This window comes from Sorex araneus, chromosome 2, assembly GCF_027595985.1.
Source record: "Sorex araneus isolate mSorAra2 chromosome 2, mSorAra2.pri, whole genome shotgun sequence".
Classification (NCBI taxonomy): domain Eukaryota; kingdom Metazoa; phylum Chordata; class Mammalia; order Eulipotyphla; family Soricidae; genus Sorex; species Sorex araneus.
The window spans coordinates 263,585,535-263,608,128 of NC_073303.1; the positions used below are offsets into that span (position 1 = coordinate 263,585,535).

At 62.0% G+C, this 22,594-nt stretch overlaps 1 protein-coding gene across 1 annotated transcript in view; it reads right to left on the reverse strand.

Annotated features, from left to right (window-relative positions):
- The window catches only part of OBSCN (obscurin, cytoskeletal calmodulin and titin-interacting RhoGEF), a 113,751-nt gene that overhangs the window by 20,832 nt on the left and 70,325 nt on the right, over window positions 1–22,594 (reverse strand). Inside the window, exons 48-81 of the mRNA XM_055127324.1 lie at window positions 22,293–22,556; window positions 21,713–21,976; window positions 21,133–21,396; window positions 20,390–20,656; window positions 19,926–20,192; window positions 19,552–19,824; window positions 18,913–19,185; window positions 18,330–18,526; window positions 18,176–18,251; window positions 10,604–10,876; window positions 10,231–10,506; window positions 9,425–9,712; window positions 9,072–9,323; window positions 8,226–8,590; window positions 7,011–7,851; window positions 6,241–6,519; window positions 5,317–5,395; window positions 5,093–5,217; window positions 4,805–5,002; window positions 4,461–4,493; window positions 4,253–4,351; window positions 3,926–4,144; window positions 3,761–3,833; window positions 3,454–3,521; window positions 2,675–2,797; window positions 2,419–2,558; window positions 1,997–2,197; window positions 1,835–1,917; window positions 1,503–1,676; window positions 1,064–1,220; window positions 758–871; window positions 516–680; window positions 273–431; window positions 15–192 (exon numbers count right to left, since the gene is read on the reverse strand). Coding sequence (XP_054983299.1) covers window positions 15–192; window positions 273–431; window positions 516–680; window positions 758–871; window positions 1,064–1,220; window positions 1,503–1,676; window positions 1,835–1,917; window positions 1,997–2,197; window positions 2,419–2,558; window positions 2,675–2,797; window positions 3,454–3,521; window positions 3,761–3,833; window positions 3,926–4,144; window positions 4,253–4,351; window positions 4,461–4,493; window positions 4,805–5,002; window positions 5,093–5,217; window positions 5,317–5,395; window positions 6,241–6,519; window positions 7,011–7,851; window positions 8,226–8,590; window positions 9,072–9,323; window positions 9,425–9,712; window positions 10,231–10,506; window positions 10,604–10,876; window positions 18,176–18,251; window positions 18,330–18,526; window positions 18,913–19,185; window positions 19,552–19,824; window positions 19,926–20,192; window positions 20,390–20,656; window positions 21,133–21,396; window positions 21,713–21,976; window positions 22,293–22,556 — 7,107 coding nt within the window. The remainder of the gene's footprint in view (window positions 1–14; window positions 193–272; window positions 432–515; window positions 681–757; window positions 872–1,063; window positions 1,221–1,502; window positions 1,677–1,834; window positions 1,918–1,996; window positions 2,198–2,418; window positions 2,559–2,674; window positions 2,798–3,453; window positions 3,522–3,760; window positions 3,834–3,925; window positions 4,145–4,252; window positions 4,352–4,460; window positions 4,494–4,804; window positions 5,003–5,092; window positions 5,218–5,316; window positions 5,396–6,240; window positions 6,520–7,010; window positions 7,852–8,225; window positions 8,591–9,071; window positions 9,324–9,424; window positions 9,713–10,230; window positions 10,507–10,603; window positions 10,877–18,175; window positions 18,252–18,329; window positions 18,527–18,912; window positions 19,186–19,551; window positions 19,825–19,925; window positions 20,193–20,389; window positions 20,657–21,132; window positions 21,397–21,712; window positions 21,977–22,292; window positions 22,557–22,594) is intronic.

Consider the following 22,594-nt stretch of genomic DNA (forward strand, 5'->3'; position numbering starts at 1 on the left):
GGCAGGGCACTCACGCCAGACGGGCAGAGCAAGGCGCTGCTGGATGCCACGGATCTCCTTGACCCAGGAGTTCTTGGTGGTGGCCGTCCGCGCCTGCAGCAGGAACTTGCGCACAGAGTCCTCACGCTCGTGCCACACCTCAAAGGCACGGTCGTCCCCCTCCACCTGGTCGTTCAGGTCAATGCTGCTGAGCTGCGGGGGGGTGCGGGGAAGTGTCATGGGCTGCCCAGACTGCAGGGCCGCCCCCTGCTCCCAGCATCATGCCCACAGACCTTCATCATGTTCCTAAAGACGTAGCTGAAGGTGTCGGTGCGCGAGTCTCGCTTGGGCTTGCAGACCACCAGGTGGTTGCGGAACAGGAAGACGTGCCGGTGGTGGCCCTTCCAGGGCATCCGCGCGCCCGGAGCCCCCTCCCACACGATGAAGTGGCCCTGGGGGAACAGCCTGACTCAGCTGCCAGCCCGGCCACAGCTGCTGAGCGCCACCACCAGCCTCCCCGGGTCCTGGCCCCAGACCTGGCGGATGGGCTCGCCCAGGGCCTCCAGGGTGCCGGGGTAGTTCTCCATGAGCGACACGTGCAGCCGATCCTCAGCGCGCCGCGGCAGCGCGGACACCACGGCGTAGGCCTGCTCCAGCAGGGCACAGGCCTGCCTGTTCCGTGCCTTGTTGCGGATCAGCTCCTGGGGGAAGTGGGGTGTCAACCACGAGGCAGGGGCGAGGCGGGTCGAGGCAGGGCCACCGGGCCCCCGGCTCCCACCTTGAGCAGGGCCTGGTACTGCTGCACGCGCTCCACAGGCTGCTCCAGGAAGTGCTGCAGTGGCGGCGGGGGCGGCTGGGAGGGGTCCGCCGACAGCGCCTCTTCCATGTACTTCTGCGAGGAACGGGGCAAGCGGAGCCACTTGTCAGGGCGCTGGGGCGGCCACGTGAGCTACACACGTCACAAAACTCCACACTCTGGACCTCCCTGCCCCCTGCTACGCTGAGCTCTGGGGCCCCACCTACACGCACTCCTCACTACTCTGGGCCCAGGGTTCTGGGCAGCTCTGAAGGGGTCAGCAGGCACCTTGTAGAACTCCTGCACAGCTGTGCTGACCACCACGGACTCCGCCTGAACGCGCCCCACCAGAAACTCCAGGTACTTCTCAAAGGCCACCTGGTTCTTGATGAAGCACATGGCCACATCGTCATCCGTTTCACAGGCCCGCAGCTCCTGAAGAAACCTGTCGTGGAGGCGGGGGACAGTCAGGGCCAGCCACAGGGCCCCCTGCACCTAGGAGATGCCAAGGCAGCCCAGGGGCCTAGGGAGAGAGACTGACGACGCAGGGAGGGCATGGCGCCTGCACACGTCCCCACACGTGCCACGGGTAAGGAGCGGCAGGCGGGCGCTCCCAGTGAATCAGTTCCAGGGACACGCCTGTCCTCCTTCAGGGGCACTGCCAGCAGCAAGTTCACCGTCCACTGAACCATGCATCCAGCGCTGTGCCCAGGCTGACCCGACCCACCTGCTGTGGAAGTGGCTGATGTCCTGCACGTTGCGGAAGATGACAGCCTTCTGGCTGGCCACGGCAGGGGGCACGTGAGGGGAGCGGTCGAGGTGCTGTATGTAGTGGCTCTCCAGGAACTGCAGCTTGTCCACAAACGCCTGCTCTGAGCTCAGCAGCTCCTGGATGGTGGAGCTGAGGAGGGAGAGCACGTGGCGGCCAGGCTGCCGTGGGCTGCTCCTCCTCAAGGCCACACTCAGGCGAGGGAAGGCACCAACCCTGGGAGACTCGTGCAGACTGAGCTCAGAGCCCTGCTGGCCCAGCCCCCACCGCCCGCCCTGCCAGGCCCTCACCTCAGCCGCGTCTTGTACTCAGCCTCAGGCATGGCCTCTCTAGGGAACTCAGGAGCCTCAGTGGGACCCCACTCAGGGGACAGCTGCGGGGACACAGGAGAGGGCAGTCAGTGCCTGGACTCCAAGCTCACCTCTGCTGTCCCCTCCCTGGCAGCTCAATACCTTCAGCCGTCGGTCCAGGTAGGCAGGGGACACCCAGCCCTGCCGAGAGGGGCTGGACTTGGTGGGTTTGGTCCGCACGAGCCAACGCAGCGGGTGGGCCGAGTCCAGCACCTCCACATACTGGCCCTCACGCAGTGTGATGGCGTCCTGCTCCGCCCCCAGGGGCAGGTAGTCCGCAGTGACCACGTAGATGTCAAAGATCTCAGGGGAGAATAGAGGGGGCACGTTGGAGGGGTGCGTGTTGGGGCCACACCCAGCGGTGCTCAGGGAGAAGTCACTCCTGGATCTGCACTCAAGAATTACTCCTGGCGAGGCTCAGGGGATCAAACCTGGGTCAGTCACGTGCAAGGTGAGTGTCCTAACCACTGCACCGTATCTATGGTCCCTATCCTTGCTGTTGGCCCTCCACCTTGGCCCAGTACCTCGCCCCGGGAGTCCCCATCTTCCGACTCCGAAGATGACTCCTGGACGCTGGAGGACGGACGGGAGCGACCATGCCGGGGGGACGCAGATGGTGTCCGGGACTCCTCGTCGCTGTCCCCACCAGGAACCTGCAGCTTGGCTAGGAGCAAAGGGGGCTGCTAGTGAAAGGGCCTCCTGCCCACCCTGGGCCTCAGAGCATGGGAGGGGAGAGGCTCTGTCCCGAGCATGTCATCGGCCCCTGCTCGGTGTCCTTACCCTGCGTGAACTTGGCTGACACCATCTCTGTGATCTGGGTAGTGAGCCTCTGCAGGAACTCCTCTGTGCCCACCTCTGCCAGGGACAGGTGGCTGCGAGCTTCCTCTTCGGCAGGAGACGCTCCTGCGGGCCAGACCTCACTCAGCTGAGCCCCCCCCCACACCCCCAGGCTCATCTCTGGGGACGCTCGGGGAGACAGTGCACACAGGCTTAGGGCCAACAAGGCTGGAAGCATGGAGGGCTCTGGGGTGAGGGGCTGGCATGCAGCTGGGGGTCCTGGCAAAAGGGCAGTTAGGGTGGCTGAAGACAGAGCCGGGGCGGGGGACAGCCGTCACTGTGGGCTGTGGGCTGGAGAGAGGGGGCGCAGGAGAGCTCAGCTTCAGGGGGTGGGACACACAGGTGGAGGGGAGCCCTGGTGAAGAACAGCCGAGGACCATGAGCGTCGCTGGACACTGGCAGTAGAGAGCTGGGTGGGCAGTGACCGGCGTGGAGTGGGTTCAGAGTTCAAGTGAGGGCTTCCGGGGGGGTGTGAAGGGAATGGGGCCACGGTGAGGCACCAGGAGAGTGCAGGGTTCTGTCCTGCTGCTGCTCGGACTCTGCTTATGAGGATCCAAACACACCAGGGGCCAGGACCCCAAGTCTGACCAGAAGCATCTGGCCATGGAGAGCGGAGACGGGACAGCACGAGAACCCACCTCCCTCAGGGCCCCCCGCAGCTGGCATTGTCCACGCTCCACCTGGTAGGGCTGCCAGCTCCCCCACCCCCACCCAGCACTCACCTGTCCTCTGACCAGCAAGCTCAGTGAGACTTACAGAGCCCGACATCTGTGCCGAGACGGCCTGGGTCCTAGGGGAAGAGGGCAGTCCTAAGAGGCCTCTTGGGCACCCACACCCTTGGGTGGGGGCCTCTGAGATAAGTGGTGGATGGACCCAGATGCCTCAGTCAAGATCCCAGACTGGCCCTTTTTCATTATGGAGAAACTGAGGCACACACAGACAGGGCTATCGGGACCTGTGAAAGCTGACCTGGTCTGCGGGCTCCAAGAGGCCCTTCCCCGAGAGCCCAGTCCCGAGGCACTCACTCACCCCTGCAGGAAGGAAGAGATGAGAGCAGCCTTCACCTCGGCCTGGTCCTCCATGGGCTCAGTCTCCTTGGGCACTGTCAGAGGATAGGGTGAGCCCCGAGGACAGGAGCCTCTGGGTCCCCCAGCCCCCACCTCCGTCCTCGCGAGGTTCCCCCTGCCCACTCACAGCCAGAGATGTGCAGACGGGCAGAGCAGAGGGCCTGGCCAGCGGCGTTGGTGGCAATGCAGGTGTAGGTGCCCCGGTGCTGGGCTCCCACGTCCAGCAGGACAAGGCTGTGCTGCTGGGCAGAGCTGGCGACCGTGTAGCCTGGCGTGTCCCGACCGATCCACAGCACGCCTCGCCCCGCCTCATCCCGCAGCCAGTGCACGACAGGAGCCGGACTCCCTGCGGGCAGGAGCGGACAGGACAGTCCCTCCAGAAAGAGGCTCACGGGGGTCCCCCCTGAGCCTCCCTCGGGGGCCCTGGCAGGGGTGGGAGGCAGGAATGCCCTACCTTCAACCTTGACTGAGAAGGTGATGCTGGAGCCCTTCTTCACTTTCTTGGAGGTGAACCTCTCCAGGATGCGGGGGGGCACCAGCTGCGGATGCACTCCTGGGGGCACGGGGTGGTGCTGGTGAGCCCGGGCACAGCCCAGGCAGGTCACTGCAGCCTGCACAGCTGCTCTCTGCCATGCCCCCTGCCTCTCAGCCCAAGGCCTCACCTGACGCCAGCTCCTCTTCTGGTTCACCTGGGCCTGGAAGAGGCAGGGACAAGACCTGTAGCCCAACGGGCCTCTCCTCGGGGACCAAGCAGCACCTCCACCCCTCTCCTGAAAGCCTGGTTGGCAGGCACCTGGGCACGCCACTGGTGCCTCAGGACCCGAAAGGCTGCAGCCCTGCCCTCCTGAGAGTCTGTGCTCCGTGGATATCTCACGGGGCACAGGGAAAACCAGATAGCAAGCCTGGTCTTAAAGGCAGGCAGGTGTGGGCAGCAGCTTCCTGAGGGTTTCCGTCTTCCATGATGCTCCTACTCATGAGGGGTGACCACAAAGCCTCTATCACCCACCTCGGACCAGCAGCCGGGCGGAGGAGTAGGCAGCGCCCACTGTGTTGCTGACGTAGGCCGAGTACTGGCCGGCGTCCTCCCTGGTGACCGAGAGGATCTCCAGGGTGTGCAGCGCCTTCCTGTCAGCCATTCGGATGTGCTCGGAGGCGGTCAGGGGCCGCCCGTCCTTGAACCAGTACACTTGGGGTGCCGGGTAGCCTGGAGCATAGGGCTGTGGTCAGCACGGCGTGACCCAGGGGCAAGGGTCCCGGGAGCCCACCTGACCTGCGGGAAAGCCACTGCCCTCACCTTTCACCTTGAGCTGGAACTTGGCCAGGCGTGCGCCCGGGGCCACCTGCACTTCCTTCAGCTCCTCCACCACCTGCGGCAGCTGCCCGTCCTCCGAGGTGGACTCCGTACCCTCCTGCTCCCGACTGCAGGGGACACAGAGCAGGGGGTCCATGAGGCAGACTGCGGTCAGCACAGACGAGGAGGGGGCTGCGGGTAGGGCCACCACTGGCAGAGCCCTCTACCTGGACTGATAGCCTTGGGCGCTGAAGTACGATGAGGTCTCCGTGGCGTCGGCCGCTGTATCGTAGTCTGTGCTGGTAACTGGGGAAGGGGATCCAGATGAGCCCCCTGATGGCAGCTGACAGCCAAGAGAATCCTGCACCCCTGCCCTATTCCAGGGCCTGGGGCCGTTCACAGACCACAGGGTGGTCCCAGACTGGTGGTAGGACTGGGGGCAGAGCCAACCAGCTATCCCACAGAGGGTCCTGCTCTGGGCACGATGGAGGAATAGGTCCTGGGCTGCCCTGCTGTGGCCCTGACATTTCTGCCCCCGTGGGGTCACAGCGAAGCCAGGCTGTGGGGCAGAGCTGCAGGCCACCCTTGGAGAGGGTCTTGTCAGGACCCCTCCCCCGGCCCCTGGTCTGACCAGGGCGATGAGGGAAAGAACATGCCCCATCTGAGGCCTGTGTCACAGCAACCCTGGATGGTAACACCAAGACCCCTGCCCCCAGAAATACAGGGAATAAGACGAGTTGGCTGCTCTGTTTCTGCTCCTGCTTCCTACAACCCGTGGGGTCCCTGTAACATGAACATAAATGGAACATTTGTTTCTGTTCTTGGACCACACCTGGCAGTGCTCAGGACTCACTCTTGGTGGTACTCGGGGGACCATCTGGGTCACTGCTGATGGTGCCTGGGTCAGCCATGTGCAAGGCAAGCGTCCTGACCTCTAGACCTAACTTTTACTCCAAATGCCCAAGGGTGGGGTGAGTTACCATGGACAAACCTGGTGACTGGTGATAAACCTATTAGCCAGTTACCATGAACAAACCTGGTTCCAGTACCACTTCCTGGACACTTTTCTTGGTACTAAAAGCCCACCAAAGACCACTGCTTCATGGATCCTGCCTGGTACTGAAGCCCCCAGGAACGCCTGTCATACTCACGGTCCACACGGAGCTCAGCCTTGGTAGAGGACACGCCCACACTGTTCTCGGCCAGGCAGCGGTAGACCCCCATGTCTGTGGGGACCACGGCTGTGATGATGAGCTGGTGGCCGCCTTGCTGGTCCTCGCTGATCATGTAGTGGTCATCCTCCTCCAGCACCCGTCCATCCTTGAACCAGCGCACGCTGGGCACTGGCTGGCCAGTCACCACGCAGTCAAAGCTCACGGGGTACCCGTCCAGCACCTCCTGATTCTGCAGCTCAGTGAGGAACACTGGGGCTGGGGGGATGACAGGCAGCGTGTCAGCCTGGACACCCTTCCTCACCCTGCACCTAGGCTGTGCCTGCTTTGCACCCAGCCCCTTGGCCAAACACTAGGCTTCTCCCCAGGGTTCCTGGGAGAGTCCCATGAACTAAGAGGACCTGGGAAATGGGGCAGGGAGCACCAGGGCACAAAGCTGTGTGGGCAGACACCCAGAATTCAGACGTGATACTGCAGCACGCTGCTGCTGGTCCCAGAGATGCAGGGGTGCCTGGGGCCCCTTCCTAGTCACCTTAGTCGCTAGCATTGGAAACAGGGTACAGGCTGAACCTGGGGGCCCCCATGGGAAAGACAAGTCCCTCTAGGAATTTGCAGTCAGCCCCCATTGTGCAGGCCCGGCCCCTGTGGCTCAGAGAAGCCCGGGGAGGAAGACCCAGAGCGGGGTTCCGCTTCACTCAAACTGCAGCCCCCGCACACGCCTCCACCCCAGGGCGCCCCCAAAGGCTCACCTGCCTCTGTGGTGGTGGGGCCAGGCGCCACCTTCCCGATATGCACCTCCACTCCCCGGGGGCCCTGCTCCAGCACGCGGGTCTCCACCCTGATGCCCAGCGTGCCGAACATCTCCTGGAAGCGGGCAGCTGCCTGCTGGGCCTCGGCCAGAGCCTCAAAGCGGATGCAGACTGAGTGCTCGTCCTCACGGTACGTGGGCCAGTCTCCAGGGGCCTCGGGCTCGGCAGGGCCCTCATCCGCGCTCAGGAAGAGCTCCTCGTCCGAGACCTCCAGCGGGCCCTTGCAGCGGAAGAGGCGGTGCAGCCGCCGGGCGGCCCGGTGGAAGGTGTCGTCCCGCTCGCCCCCCGAGGAGCTCTCGGCCTCGCTCTCCGTCCCGCTGACTGTCACACAGGCACTGTGGGTTGCTTGGCCAAACCTGCTGAGCACCTGACAGGTGTAGCGGCCAGCGTCTGCACGGCCCAGGCCAGTGACCAGCAGGGAGCAGGTGCCGTCCCCAAGCTGGTCGATGTGGTAGTGCCGGCCGTCGGTCAGCTCCACGCCATCCTTCAGCCAGCAGGCCCGCACGTCCGCCTTGCTGGACACCACACACTCCAGACGCAGGACGTCCCCTACCTGTGCCTCCGTGTCCCCAAATGTGCGGCTGAACACAGGCCCTTCCTGCTGCTTCATCTCCTTCCGAACCTTGTACCCCTTAAAGGCAGCCTGGATCTTCACGGCAGCCTTGTCCAGGGAGGGGTCGCCCAGATCCCCCGCAGACAGATCTCCCAGAGGGGGGTGCTCCGTAACCAGCTGGCCTTGCCCCACCTGTGGCTTTGCAGAGGAGGCTGCTGGGGCCCCAACCTGTGTGTGCAGGGAAGGAAGGGAAATGGGTCCAGAACTGGCAAGCCGAGAGTGCAAGTCTCCTGCGTGCCCCTGCCCCCACTGGCCATAAACACCCTGCAAGCTCTGGTCCCGATGCCCGACACCCAGGTGGTGGCCAAAGGCAAGCCTGCTCCCGCCCCTCAGAAGGGGACTGGGTGGACTGTGAGGGGCCCCAAGGAACCACGCCAGCCCATCAAGACAAGCCCCAACAGTCAGGTGGACAGTAGAGGGTGGACACACGGACAGCCTGATGGGGAGATGTAGGTGTATGCAGATGGATGGTGGGTAGCTGGAGGATGGGCTACTGAGAGGGCAGGTGGTGATGACTGTCGCAAGTTGGCTCACAGACGCACCTTGCTGGCCAGTGGTGAGAGCACAGGTCCACCGGCCTTCTTGAGGTAGGTGACCAGGGCAGGAGTGCCCGCCCGGGACTCATCGTCAGAGCTGGTGTGCGAGAGGTCGGCCTCGCCGGTGCGGGCCAGCTCGTCGGCCGTGGAGTAGTCCTCAGAGAAGTCAGGGGCCACATCCTCAGCCTCCTGCCGCGGGCGCCCGTCCTCCTCGGGCAGCTCGCTGATGGAGTCCAGCGTGGGCTCCCGGCTCATGCGGCGTTTCCGGGCCAGGGCCTCCCACAGCAAGTGCAGGTCTCCCTCCTGGGCGGCCTCGGGGGGCAGGCTGGGCTGCGCGGGGACCTCAGCCCCAGACCCTGGGGTCAGCAGCACTGAGGAGGACAGGGGCGGGGTCAGGTCTGGGGATGGTCAGGACACGGCCTTGCTGCCTGCTGGACCCCCAAGGAGCGCACAGCACCAGGAAACAGAGGCTCTGGACAGACCCCTGGGCTCCGTCTTTGCAGACGTGGAACAGAGCAGCCCCAGGAAGCCTGAGAGGCCTGAACCCAGAGTCCTTAGCCAGAGGACATGGAGGAGCTACCACAGGGCCTGGGCAGGGGGCTGCAGAGAGCAGAACTCCAGGCTAGAGCGCCAAGGGCAGGGTCACAGGCACTCACCATCAGCAGTGATCAGGACACTGAGTCGCAAAAATGCTGAAACCACTAGGGTTCTGGGAATGAGCCCCCAGCCTCAGTTTCCCTTGCTATGACAGAAGCCCTCCTAAGTGGACCCCTGACTCAGAGAGCTGGAGAAAAAGGCCAGGACCCCCACACCCCAGGGCCGGCCACCTCTGGTGAGCACAGGAGCACATACCCTGGAATGCCGCAGGCGCGGGGCCCTGGGCTGGGCTACAGCGGTACTCGCCCTGGTCCTCCGCCGTGACACCCCGGATGACCAGCATCTGCCGTCGGCCCTGGCACAGAACTTGGATGCGCCCACTGGGCTGAACACGCTCCGTGCCCTTCATCCAGGTGACCTCGCCTGTCTCGGCCACCTCACACTCCAGACACAGGTCCTGGCCCGCTGCCACCTGTCGGCTCTCAGGGCTGGGTGCTGATGGCTCTGCTGGGAACAGCAGCCAGGACGACACATGTCCTATAAGCAAGCTCACCCCAGGCCCCTGCCGTGGGAGGCCCGAGAGCCATCCCCAGGACAGAGACACTCACCGAGCCGCACAGTCTGGGGCAGGTGCACAGGCTCTCCGGCACCTGCAGGCCCCACAGCTGCCACGCGGAAGCGGTAGGTCTCCCCAGGGGCCAGGCCTTCCACCACACACTCAGGCCCGGGCACCAGCTCCTGGCACAGCTGCCATTCGCCCGTGGTGGCTGCCTTCATCTCCACCCGATAGCCATAGAGGCCACCACCACCGTCACTGGAGGGCGCCACCCAGGACAGCGTCACAGAGTGGCCAGTGCGACCAACCACTTCTGCATCCTCGGGGGGGTCGGGGAGGCCTGTGGAGAGGGGCACCGATCAGGGGAACCCAGCCCCACACTCAGGGCTGCAGTGGCCCCAAGGAAGGAATCACATGGCCCTGTTCTCCTGCAGATGAGGGCAGAGGTCCACCTAACAGAGACACCCAGGGACCCTTCAATGCCCGTCCTGTCCCCAATAACCAAACTCAAGTCTGCACTAGGCTGATGACAGGGAGGAGACCGCGGGGCCCCCTCTCAGGGAAACACTGGGGGCACTGGGTTCTTTAAAGCAGAGAGAGGCCTGGGGCCTCAGGCCAGACCACATTCCCACATCAAGGATGGCAGGAAGTGGGTGGAGGTCTGCACCCTCAGACCCCCCAACACGGGCACTGCAGCGTCTTGTCTGCCCTTGCCCCCACTCCTCACAATGTCAGCCCTCAAGGGACTGTGCTGTGTCCCGGAAGGAGTCATGTGGCCACCACAGGCCTCAGCCCAGTGACAGGCCCCCTGGACAGGAGCCGGTCACCTCCCCCACCGGCTGCCGGAACACCGCTCACCGAGCACACTGAGCCGAGCAGTGGCCACAGCCTCTCGGGCAGCGAAGGTGACCTCGCCAGCGTGGTGGAGCTGGGCACTGCGGAGCAGCAGACCATGGTGGCTACCGTCCGCTGTGACGGTCCAGTCGGCGTCGTCAGGCTGCACAGCGGCCCCGTTGAGGTACCAGGACACCTCTCCCACGGGCACAGCCTCGCTCAGCGTGCAGCGGAAGTGCGCCTGCTCCCCGGCACGCACCGACACATCCTGAGGGGGCTCCAGGACCTCGAGGCGCCAGCCTGGGCAAAGGGGGACAGACAGACAGAGGGGCAAGGCCTTGGGGTGCTGCCCACCTGCCCTACCGCCACTGAGCCCCGCCCTGGCCCGGACACTCACCTCTGACCGTGAGGAAAGCAGATGTGACGGCATCCCCTGCCAGGAAGGTCACGCGGCAGCTGTCCTGCGGCCGCAGGCTCTTGAGCAGGAGCAGGTGCCGCAGGCCGTCCTCAAAGTAGACGACCTCAGCCCTGTCGGAGCTGTGTACCGGCTCGTCGTCCAGCAGCCACGTGTGCGCCGCCACCTCCGGCTGCGACAGCTGGCACTCGAACAGCGCCTCCCCGCCCTCGGGGGCCTCCACGTTCTCCAGGCCACGCACCACCGTGTTCTTGGCTGCAGAGAGGACGGCGCAGCTCAGGGGCCTTCCCTGGCCAGCCCAGCCCCAGGTATCCCAACTCCCCAGCACAGACGGCAGCCACGTGGAGCGGCTCTGCCCTGCACCACCCCCACCACCAGAATCCTGAGCCCAGACGGACCCTTAGCTCGGGCCACACACCCCAGACCTGCCCTCCCAATCCTCGGCTGCCTCTGGCTCCCCAATACATGTGGGGTGCAGTCAGCTGCATCTTCTGGGCCCTGGTCTGCGGGGACTCCACCAGACTTCTAGGGAAATGATGGACAAAACTGGGCCAAGGGAGAAGTGCAGGTAGCAGAAGTGGTAAGAGGACATCAGGATGGAGTGAAGTAGCAACATGGGTTTCAGGAGGGCCATGGGATAGAGAATGCCAGGGACCAGTGGGGAGCAAGTGGGGACAGGAAGGGCAGGACCCCCAAGTGATCAGAACTGGCCTCGATGCTGGGAAAGGGCTGGCCAGACCCATCCGACAGTGGGGAGCCAGGCAGTTGACAAGCTGGGGGTAGACACAGGGCAAACAATTACATCAGGGCTAATGGCCCATCTGATTCTGCAGCCTGTACTCTACAGGTGGACCCACACCTGGCCCTACGGCTCCATCAACACCTGGCTCTTATGATCCACTGGTGCACCCACACCTGGCCCTACGGCTCCATCAACACCTGGCTCTTATGATCCACTGGTGCACCCACACCTGGCCCTACGGCTCCATCAACACCTGGCTCTTATGATCCACTGGTGCACCCACACCTGGCCCTACGGCTCCATCAACACCTGGCTCTTATGATCCACTGGTGCACCCACACCTGGCCTAAGGCTCCACAGGTGCACCCAAACCTGGCCCTGGTCATCCACAGGTGGACCCGCACCTGGCCCTGACGCTCCCTTCCAGCTTGTCCACAGACGTGGACATCAGCAGCCACTCTGGGGAGAGGGTCCCCAGACCGAAAGGAAGAATCACGGGTCTGAGTGTTCAACCTTTCTGATGGCATGGCCTCCACACACTGGTGGTCAGAACTGGCAGTGCCCAAGTCACACAGCTGCACGGGGCCTCTGGAGAGGCTGCCCTGCATCCAACACCCAGGGAAGGTGGCTGCCCCGCTTCAGCCTCATCTCTAGTCCCAAGTCAGAGTGGATACTCGTTTCCATAAATACACTAGGTTTGGGGGGTCACAGCCAGTGGTATGCACGGGGCAGTGCTGGGGGCCACTCCTGGCAGTACACAGGAAATGATGAGGCATGAGAGATCAAAGCTGGGGTTCAAGGCATGTGCTCCAGCTCCAAGCCTAGATCTTAGGGCAACAGAGACATCCCTGGCATCGTACTGCCTCCTACTTCTCTGCTCTGCCCAGCTGTGACAGGACTAGGTCCCCCATTTGTCTGTGCCTGGGCCCCCCATCTATAGTGGGCCCCACCTCTGTCCTTGCCTGTGTCCCCCCATCTATAGTGCCTGGCTCCTCCAGCTGTCTGTGCCCGAGCCCCCAACTGTCTCAGCCTCCGCACCCCAAATCCAAAAGTCTGTGCCTGAAACCCCCCTCCAACTATCTGTGCCGCTCCCCCCAGCTGTCTGTTCCTGGGTCTCCCCATCTGCCTATTCCTGAGCCCCCAGCTGTCTGTGCCCCCAGCTGTCTGTGCCCCCAGCTGTCTGTGCCTGGGCCCCCCATCTGTCTGTGCCCCCAGCTGTCTGTTTCTGGGCCTCCCCATCTGCCTATTCCTGAGCCCCCATCTGTCTGTGCCTCCATCTGTCTGTGCCCCCCATCTGTCTGTGCCCCCATCTGTCTGTGCCCCCAGCTGTCTGTGCCCCCAGCTGTCTGTGTCTGAGCCCCCATCTATCTGTGCCCCTATCTGTCTGTGCCCCCATCTGTCTGTGCCCCCATCTGTCTGTGCCCCCATCTGTCTGTGTCCCCAGCTGTCTGTGTCTGAATCCCCATCTGTCTGTGCCCCCATCTGTCTGTGCCTGGGACCCCCATCTGTCTGTGCCCCCAGCTGTCTGTGCCTGAGCCCCCATCTGTCTGTGCCCCCAGCTGTCTGTGTCCCCATCTGTCTGTGCCCCCAGCTGTCTGTGCCTGAGCCCCCATCTGTCTGTGCCCCCAGCAGTCTGTGCCTGGGCCCCCCATCTGTCTGTGCCCCCAGCTGTCTGTGCCCCCAGCTGTCTGTGCCCCCAGCTGTCTGTGTCTGAGCCCCCAGCTGTCTGTGCCTGAGCACTCCCCACCCTCTGTCTGTGCCTGAAGGTCCAGCTCACACTACAGCCTCCTCCACAAGCTAATTACCTCATGGGTCCCCCAAGGGCTGCCCTCCTGTCCCGCCTCTACCTCCCAACAGGCCATTTTGGTTGCAGCCTCTGCCTAGAGCTTCTCCTAATGCCCGGCTTTATCCTGCTGCATAGGGCGAATTAGGGAGGTGGAGTCAGCGGCCACCCCACTGGACAGTCCCTCATGCTGGCTGCCAGCCAGTGGCCACTCCAGGCCGAGGCCCACCCGTGGCCTCACCGTGGCCTCACCTTGCACACGCAGCAGGGCCACCACGCGGGTGCCTGCGGCCTCACAAGAATAGATGCCGCTGTCGCGGGGCAAGGCTGGCCTGAAGGACAGCCTGGCCACCGTCCAGTCCTGCTCTATGACGACTCGGTGCCCGTCGGCGCATACTTCCTGCTCGTTCATCGTCCACTTGGCCTGCACGGGCCGTGAGTACTGGCAGAGGAGCTCGGCTGGGCTACCCTCCTCCACCGCCAGGTCCTGCATGGCACTGACCACCTCCACCACGGGATCTGTCAGCCAACATGCCAGGCAGCCGTCAGCCAGGCGGTGCAGCCGGGCCCCCCACCCTCCCTCCAACAGCACCAGCACTCCAGCACCAAGCAAGCACCGCAGCTGGCTGGAGTCCCCAGAAGCCTCGCACCTATGCCCACCCCGGTCCACTGCCCCTCTTGACCCTCCAGCCCCTGAGCCCCCACGCCCTCTGGCAGTCACAACACTCTACGCTCAAAGCTCTCTCGCTCTGCTCAGGTCCACAGACTCAACTGGGTCCATCCCATGACTCCATCCATGCCCAGTTGTTCCTCCTTCAGATACTGCGTCAACCTTGCGGTGGCGGGGGACACGGGAGTGGTTCTCCTCAAACTGAGGAACACATCTGTTTTGCTAGAACGTCAAACTACTCCCAGGTATTCGATACACCCCTTCCAAGTGCGGGTCAAGGGGTCCCTAGGGTTCGCTGTCCTCTCTGATGCCCTCCCCAGAAGGGCAAAAGGCATGGGCAGTCATTCCAGCCGAGAGGGGGGACCAGGCTCGCACTCTACACTGTCCTTGGGATGTGCGCCCACAGAAGCGGCCTCAGAGTACGACAGGGAGCAGCCACCAGCCTTCCAGCCGATGTGTACAGGGAACCTCAGTCTCATGAGCCCCCTGCCTACCACGCCCCCACAACCATGGCGAGCAATTCCAGGAGGTGGCCTAATGCTGGTTCCTGACTCTGCCTCTCCCCCTCCAGCCCTGAGCGAGCAAGAAGCATGCAGGGACAGCAGCAGCGACAAGGACGCCAGCACAGGGCGGGGCCAGCAGCCGATACCTTTGACCAGCAACTTGGCCGAGGAGACCAGGGGCCCTGCGCAGTAGGTGACGGTGCCTGAGTCGGACACCCCCAAGCCCGAGAGCGTGAGGGAGTGGACGGTCCCATCACACACAGAGATGGCACTCTGGGGGCCGTCCTGCAGCAGGGTCCCATCCAGCCACCAGCGGGCCTCTGGCCCACCTGCACGGGACACCTCACAGGAAAATGTGGCCACCTCCCCCGCAAAGACGTCCACGTTCTGCAAGCCACGTACCAGGCACAGTGCAGCCTCTGCACAAGAGGGCAAAAGGAGGGCAGGCTGGGAACTGGGCTACGGCACCCCCAGGCCCACCCCAATGGAGACTGTGGGGCGGAGATGGACAGAGGTATGGACCACCTTCCTTGCATGACTTCTACTGCACGGCCATGTAGAGCCAACTCAGTCCCTCAGACAACCAACCCCAGAACCAGTTCAGCCCCTCACACGCCCACCCCAGAACCAGCTTAACCCTGCACACATACCCGCCCCCAGAACCAGGCCAATCCCTCACACACACACCCCACCCTAGAACCAGCTCAGCCCTGCACACACATACATACACACACACAGAACCAGCTCAGCCCTGCACACACACACACACACACACACACACACACAGAAGCAGCTCAGCCCTGCACACACATACATACACACACACACAGAACCAGCTCAGCCCTGCACACACACACACACACACACACAGAACCAGCTCAGCCCTGCACACACATACATACATACACACACAGAACCAGTTCAGCCCTGCACACACACACACACACACACAGAAGCAGCTCAGCCCTGCACACACACACACACACACACAGAAGCAGCTCAGCCCTGCACACACACACACACACACACACAGAACCAGCTCAGCCCTGCACACACATACATACATACACACACAGAACCAGTTCAGCCCTGCACACACACACACACACACACACACACAGAACCAGCTCAGCCCTGCACACACATACATACATACACACACAGAACCAGTTCAGCCCTGCACACACACACACACACAGAAGCAGCTCAGCCCTGCACACACACACACACACACAGAAGCAGCTCAGCCCTGCACACACACACACACACACACACACACACACACACAGAACCAGCTCAGCCCTGCACACACATACATACACACACAGAACCAGTTCAGCCCTGCACACACACACACACACAGAACCAGCTCAGCCCTGCACACACACACACACACACACACACACACACACACACACACACATACACAGAACCAGCTCAGCCCTGCACAGACATACAAAGAGAACCAGCTCAGCCCTGCACACACATACACACACACACACACACAGGACCAGTTCAGCCCTGCACACACACACACACACACAGAAGCAGCTCAGGCCTGCACAGACATACACACACACACACACACACACAGAAGTAGCTCAGCCCTGCACACACTCATACACACACACAGAACCAGCTCAGCCCTGCACACACACACACACACACACACACACACACACAGAACCAGCTCAGCCCTGCACAGACATACAGAGAGAACCAGCTCAGCCCTGCCCATACACACACACAAACACACAAAACCAGCTCAGCCCTGCACACACACACAAACACAGAACCAGCTCAGTCCTCAGCCCTGTACACACACACACATACACACACACACACCACCCCAGAACCACACACACCTCATTAACCCTGCACACATACCCACACTCTAGAACCAGATCAACCCCTCACACACACATCCCACCCCAGAACCAGCTCAGCCCTGCACACACACAACACACACCCCACCCCAGAACCAGTTTAGCCCTACATAATACCCCCAGAGCCAGATGATCCCCTCACACACACAAACCCCACCCAAGAACCAGCTCAGACCTGCGCGCGCACAGACACACACACAGAACCAGCTCAGCTCCTCACATACCCACCACCCCAGGACCAGATCATCTCTATAGATACTCAACCCCAGAACCAGATCAACCCCTCACACACACACCCTCGCAGAACCAGCTCAGTTCTGCGCACGCACACACACACGCACACATGCACACACACATACATCATTAATTTCACTGAAGTGTGGAGACAGATGCTTCTCCAATCCCCAGAGGGTTTGCCTAGAAGTGCCCAAGGACCCTGGCCCTTAGATTCAGAGCATTAATGCCACATTACTCCTAACTGCTGCACCTCACTGCCTGCCTGCTCTGGGCACAAACCACCCTCACTCACCTCTCCCGCACCTCAAAGTGAAAGCCTGCAGCCCACCATGAAAGAGGACTCACGCCCACAGTTGGCGAAGGTCAGATACCGTCATTGCACCTCCCAAAATAGCCAACTCCAGTCCATAGGATGAGGGCACGAGGGACATGATGTGAGCCTCGACACGGAATCACACCAGGCACAGCATTCCTGTCTATTCTGGCTGGAACTTCCCCAGCCAATGCCCCTAGTGGGTCGGCCCACCGCCACTCCATCCACCCACCCTCACCTGCTCTCCTAAGGGTCCCACCTTTGCCTACAGGCTGCCCACTAAACACCTGTTCCTGAGCAGCCACACCCACGGGCTCTCTCCCTGAGAGCAGACATCCATCCAGGATTTTCCCTGGCTGGGACATGCAGTCAAAAGAACCCAAGACAACAGGACCTGAAGCCTGGTGAATGCAAGGTCCTCCCTGGACACCCATGAAGCTTTCTCTTCCATCATTGTCTCCTGAGTGTGGCACTCACTCTGGAGTTTTTCCAACCCCACAGTCCAAGTCCCTGACCTTATGCAGGGTACTCCATGTCCAATTCCTCTTGCATATGGGGGTAGAGGGGACTCAAAATCCCTAAGGGCACAGCTATATCTGCCCCTCTTTGAGGTACCTGGTACACAGATAACACATATGGAAGAGCAGCTGAGGCATGCATGAAGGATGGGCTGCAGGGGCGGTGGACACATGGATGAAAGGCTGGATGATGGGTGAATGAACACACAAGTGACAGTTGGACAGACAGATGAGATCAATGAAAGGTGCATGCATGAACGTACTGATGGATGGTGAGTGGGTAAATGCACGGATGGACAGATGAATGGATTTTCAGTGGTGGTTGATGACTGATACAGATGAAAAGACAACAGATGGATAAGAATACAGATGACAGAAAGATGTGAATGGATCTGTGGGTGGACAGACACTTCAGTGGTTGGGGCTAGTTTAAAAATCTGAAGTAGATCATCAATGGAGGGTGTGCAGGGAGCACTGAGGACAAGGTACAGCCAAGCTGAAGGTCTCTGATAACCTCTCCGCTTCCCTGGGCCACATCACACCATGGCCCAGAGTGTCCAAATGTCAGGGGAGAGCTGTGCCCTGGGCACGTGAGCCCGCCGGGGTGCGTGAGTGCCTGGGGTATCAGTGAGTAGCTGTGTGGAAGGCGATTCTGGAAGGCCCTGCATCCATCTCAGGGGCTCCCCAGCTTCCTCCCACGGACAGCACGGACCCCACACGGTGACCCCCACACCAGAACGCCTCAGCCTTTCTTCACCAGCCCTCCAGGGGGCTCTCTAGGCACAGACAATACCCAGTGGCTAGAGAATGACACTCGCTGACAAAGGCAGGTTGGGGGCTGCCTCCCCCAGCAGATCTGGGGACACAGGCACTGAGCAAGGCGCCAGGCGAAGGGCACCTACCTGTGATCTTCAGCTGCGCCTCGCAACTACAGGAGCCCACCTGGAAACTGACAATGCCCGCATCCTCGGGGGTCACCTGCAGGAGAGAAGGGAGGTGAGGCTGGCCTCCCGGCCCTGTGGGCAGCCCCCCCCTACCCCCAGGCAGCCAGCACACCTTGTGTAGGGTGAGCTTGTGAAGCACTCCCTGTTCCACTGAGATGTCGTTCATCTCGTTGGCCTGCAGGGGCACGCCCCCCAGAGCCCAGTGGGCTTCCTGGCCCAAGGCCCGGGACAGCCGGCACTGGAAGTGGGCATCCTGACCCTCACTGAGCTGCAGGTCCTTCAGGGGCTCCAGGATGGTCACCTCGGTAACTGGACACAGGAGAGGGGTGGTATTAATCCCGTGCTTCCCCTCGGGAAGGATACCTCTGCCAGGACTCCTGGCATCAAGCACAAGGGCCATTTTTTTTGCATCCCCCCCAACCACTCCCCACTGAGCCTAAGATCAGGATGCTGACCCGGAGATGGTGGGCAGGACCTAGTTTGGGCTGGGCTACCCCCCAGAAAGAGAAGACAGTAGATCAGTCTAAGCTTAGACTCGGCAAAGCTACAGGTGCTAGTGGTCTTGGTCTCAGCTCACAACAAACTTCCCTCTTCTCGGGTCCACTCTGTGCCAGTTCCCACCCTGAAGGTCAGAGCTTGGGTCGGTCTCTGTACCCACACACACCCTGGCCCGCAACAGGTGAGCACAGAACTACCTCGGACGGTGAGCTGAGCGGAGGACGTGTGCGGACCCAGGTGGAAGGAGATGGTGCCCGCATCCTCGGGCGTCACGCCCTTCAGCCGCAGCGTGTGGGTGCAGCCCCCTCGCACAGATATCTCTGTCACGTCGTTGTTCTGCAGCGGCAGGCCCTGCAGGCGCCACTCCACAGCCCCAGCCTCGGCGCACGACACCTCACAGGTGAATTCAGCATCCCCGTCCGCCTGCACCTCCGCATCCACCAGCCCCCGCACAATGGTGACCTCAGGCTCTGCGATGAGGGACAGGGTGCTCTGTTCCCACCCTAGCCACATCCCGCCCCTCCTCCAGGGAGTCTTCAGAAACCTGTGCCTGTGTGCCCAGGAGGCATTCAGCCCCTTATTCGCTCCAGACACGGCCCACCCCAGCAATGAGCTCCTAAGGCCAGGACTCTCTCTGGAGAGGAGGGGAACAGTGGGATTCCTGGCACTCTCCACCTAGGGCAGGGCAGGGCTGGTGGCCCCTCTGGCCAGTAACCCTAGAGGCCTTACCCTGCATCTCCAGCAGTTCTGGAATCTCTGTATCTCTGACACAGGGTGCAGCAGGGACACATGTGGTCACTGGGGGTGAGGAGGGGTGGGGTGGCAGGAAGGCTCACCTTTAACCTTGATGGAGGCCAGGCTTTTCTGGCTGCCCACCACGCAGGCATACTCGCCCGTGTCCGCGGCATCCAGCCCGTGGACCAGCAGCTCACACATGGCCCCCTGGCGCCGTATCTCGTACTTGGTGCCCCCGTGAAGCTCCACGCCCTCCTTGAGCCACTGCACAGGGGCTCCGGGCTCCACATCACTCAGCTGGCAGTGAAGTCGAGCCACACCCCCGGCCACCTGCTCTGCGCTCTGCAGTTCTGACTTGAACTTGGGCCTGGGGACTAGAGGGGCCAGGAGGAGAGCTTAGGGCAGATGGGAAAGGGCATCACATACTCACCAAGCTGAGAGGGCCGTGAAGGGCAGGGGCTGGCAGGCGGCTCACCCTGGACAGAGAGGGCAGCTGTGCTCTGCGTGTGACCCGTGTCACAGGTGTACAGGCCGGCATCCTCCTGCTCCACATCACGAATCAGGAGCTCTGCTGCCAGGCCCTCCTGAACCATCTGGTACTTGGCACAGGGGAAGAGCTGCAGGGAACCCTTGCGCCACTCCACAGTGGTGCCCGCCTGGCTCAGCTCGCAACGCAAGCGTGCCGTGGATCCCTTGCCCACCTCCTGGGCCTGCAGCTCCTGGACAAACCTCACGGGCGCAGCTACAGGAGAAAGAGAGGGTGGGCGTGAGGTGCACAGGCGCACACCCGGGGCAGCTCTGTGGACGACGAGGGAGGACAATTGTGGGATGGGGCACAGGAGGGGACAGAGCCCGGGCAGACTGCTGTGGTCCACAGGAACTGTGTCCCCTCCCAGGGGGCTGGGGAGACTGCAGCCCCCAGGGCCATGGTGGGCTCACCCGTGACCGTGAGGGTGGCACTGGTGGCCTGGGAGTCACAGGTGCACGTGTATTCCCCTGCGTCTTCCCTGCGCGCCTCCCGCAGCACCAGCTCTGCCACGGGCCCTTGTCTCCGCAACTCCCGACGCCCATCAGCTCGCAGCTCCAGGCCGGCCTTGCTCCAGACCACGGCGGTGCCAGGCCCCCAGAGCTCACAGCGCAGGCAGGCAGGTGCGCCCTCCTCAACCTGCAGGCTCTGCAGCGGCTCCCGGAACCCCACCTGGGGCGCTGCTGTGGGGAGAGTGCAGGGTCAGCACAGAGCTCCCACTCAGTTCTGGACACCCACAGGACGGCTGCATCCCAGCAGCCTGGTCTCTGCAGAACACACAGCTCAGGAAACGTCTCCAGGCAGCAGGCAGCAGGCAGCGTGAGGGGAAGCAGAGGGCGGGGGGAAGTTGGGAGAGCACTGAAGATTTGACCAGATCAATGTCACGGTGACCAGGTCCAAGAAGGCTGCCAACACAGGAGGCCAGAGGATGCCACATATCAGGCTCAGAGGACATGACAGAGAAGGTGGACAAAGACAGGAGAGGATATCTAGATGGAGGCTGACCCTGTCACAAGGCCATCACACAGGAGAGCAGGCCGGAACCCTGCACACAAACTACAAGGACTACCCGGCCTCAGACCAAACTGACCAGTGTGGACACAGACAGTCAGGGAGGGACAGGCACACAGAAGTTCACAAAGCCCAAGCTTGTTACCCCTGACGGTCAGCGTGGCCGAGGTCCGCTCCTGCCCACACATACACGAGTACTCCCCAGCGTCTTCCACAACCAGGTCTCGGATCTGCAGCTCACACACGGCCCCGTCCTGCTTCATGCTGAGTCTGTCCCCGGCTCTGAGGGTCTCAGGCCCCTTCTTCCACTCCACGGGGGCCGCCTTGCTCAGCTCACAGCGCAGGCTGGCCGTGGCCCCTTCTGTGGCCTCTTCCTTCTTCAAGTCCTTCGTAAACTTGGCAGGCAGGGCTGGAGAGGGGTCGAGAAGTCGCTGAGAATGTCACAGTCTCGGAACTGTAACCAGGACAGGGACGCACAGAAACCACATACATAGTAGAAGCCATGACATGCAGGATTGAACATAAGTGTAACAGAAGAAATTGAGTGATGATGAACAGACACAAAGGACCAGACGTGAAAACCAGGTGAAAGTCTGGACAGGATGGAGCTGGGAGGGAGCAGGAACCTGGTGAGAACACAGACTCCCACAGAGATACCGGGACAGAGTCAGACAGGACGAGATGCAGACACATCACTGCTCCACGTGGCTCCTCACACTCATTACCCCTGATGGTCAGCGTGGCCGAGGTCCGTTCCTGCCCACACACACACGAGTACTCCCCAGCGTCCTCCACAACCAGGTCTCGGATCTGCAGCTCACACACGGCCCCGTCCTGCTTCATGCTGAGTCTGTCCCCGGCTCTGAGGGTCTCAGGCCCCTTCTTCCACTCCACGGGGGCCGCCTTGCTCAGCTCACAGCGCAGGCTGGCCGTGGCCCCTTCTGTGGCCTCTTCCTTCTTCAAGTCCTTCGTAAACTTGGCAGGCAGGGCTGGAGAGGGGTCGAGAAGTCGCTGAGAATGTCACAGTCTCGGAACTGTAACCAGGACAGGGACGCACAGAAACCACATACATAGTAGAAGCCATGACATGCAGGATTGAACATAAGTGTAACAGAAGAAATTGAGTGATGATGAACAGACACAAAGGACCAGACGTGAAAACCAGGTGAAAGTCTGGACAGGATGGAGCTGGGAGGGAGCAGGAACCTGGTGAGAACACAGACTCCCACAGAGATACAGGGACAGAGTCAGACAGGACGAGATGCAGACACATCACTGTTCCACGTGGCTCCTCACACTCATTACCCCTGATGGTCAGTGTGGCCGAGGTCCGCTCCTGCCCACACACACACGAGTACTCCCCAGCGTCCTCCACAACCAGGTCTCGGATCTGCAGCTCACACACGGCCCCGTCCTGCTTCATGCTGAGTCTGTCCCCGGCTCTGAGGGTCTCAGGCCCCTTCTTCCACTCCACGGGAGCCGCCTTGCTCAGCTCACAGCGCAGGCTGGCCGTGGCCCCTTCTGTGGCCTCTTCCTTCTTCAAGTCCTTCGTAAACTTGGCAGGCAGGGCTGGGGAGGGGTTGAGAAGTCGCTGAGAATGTCATTCA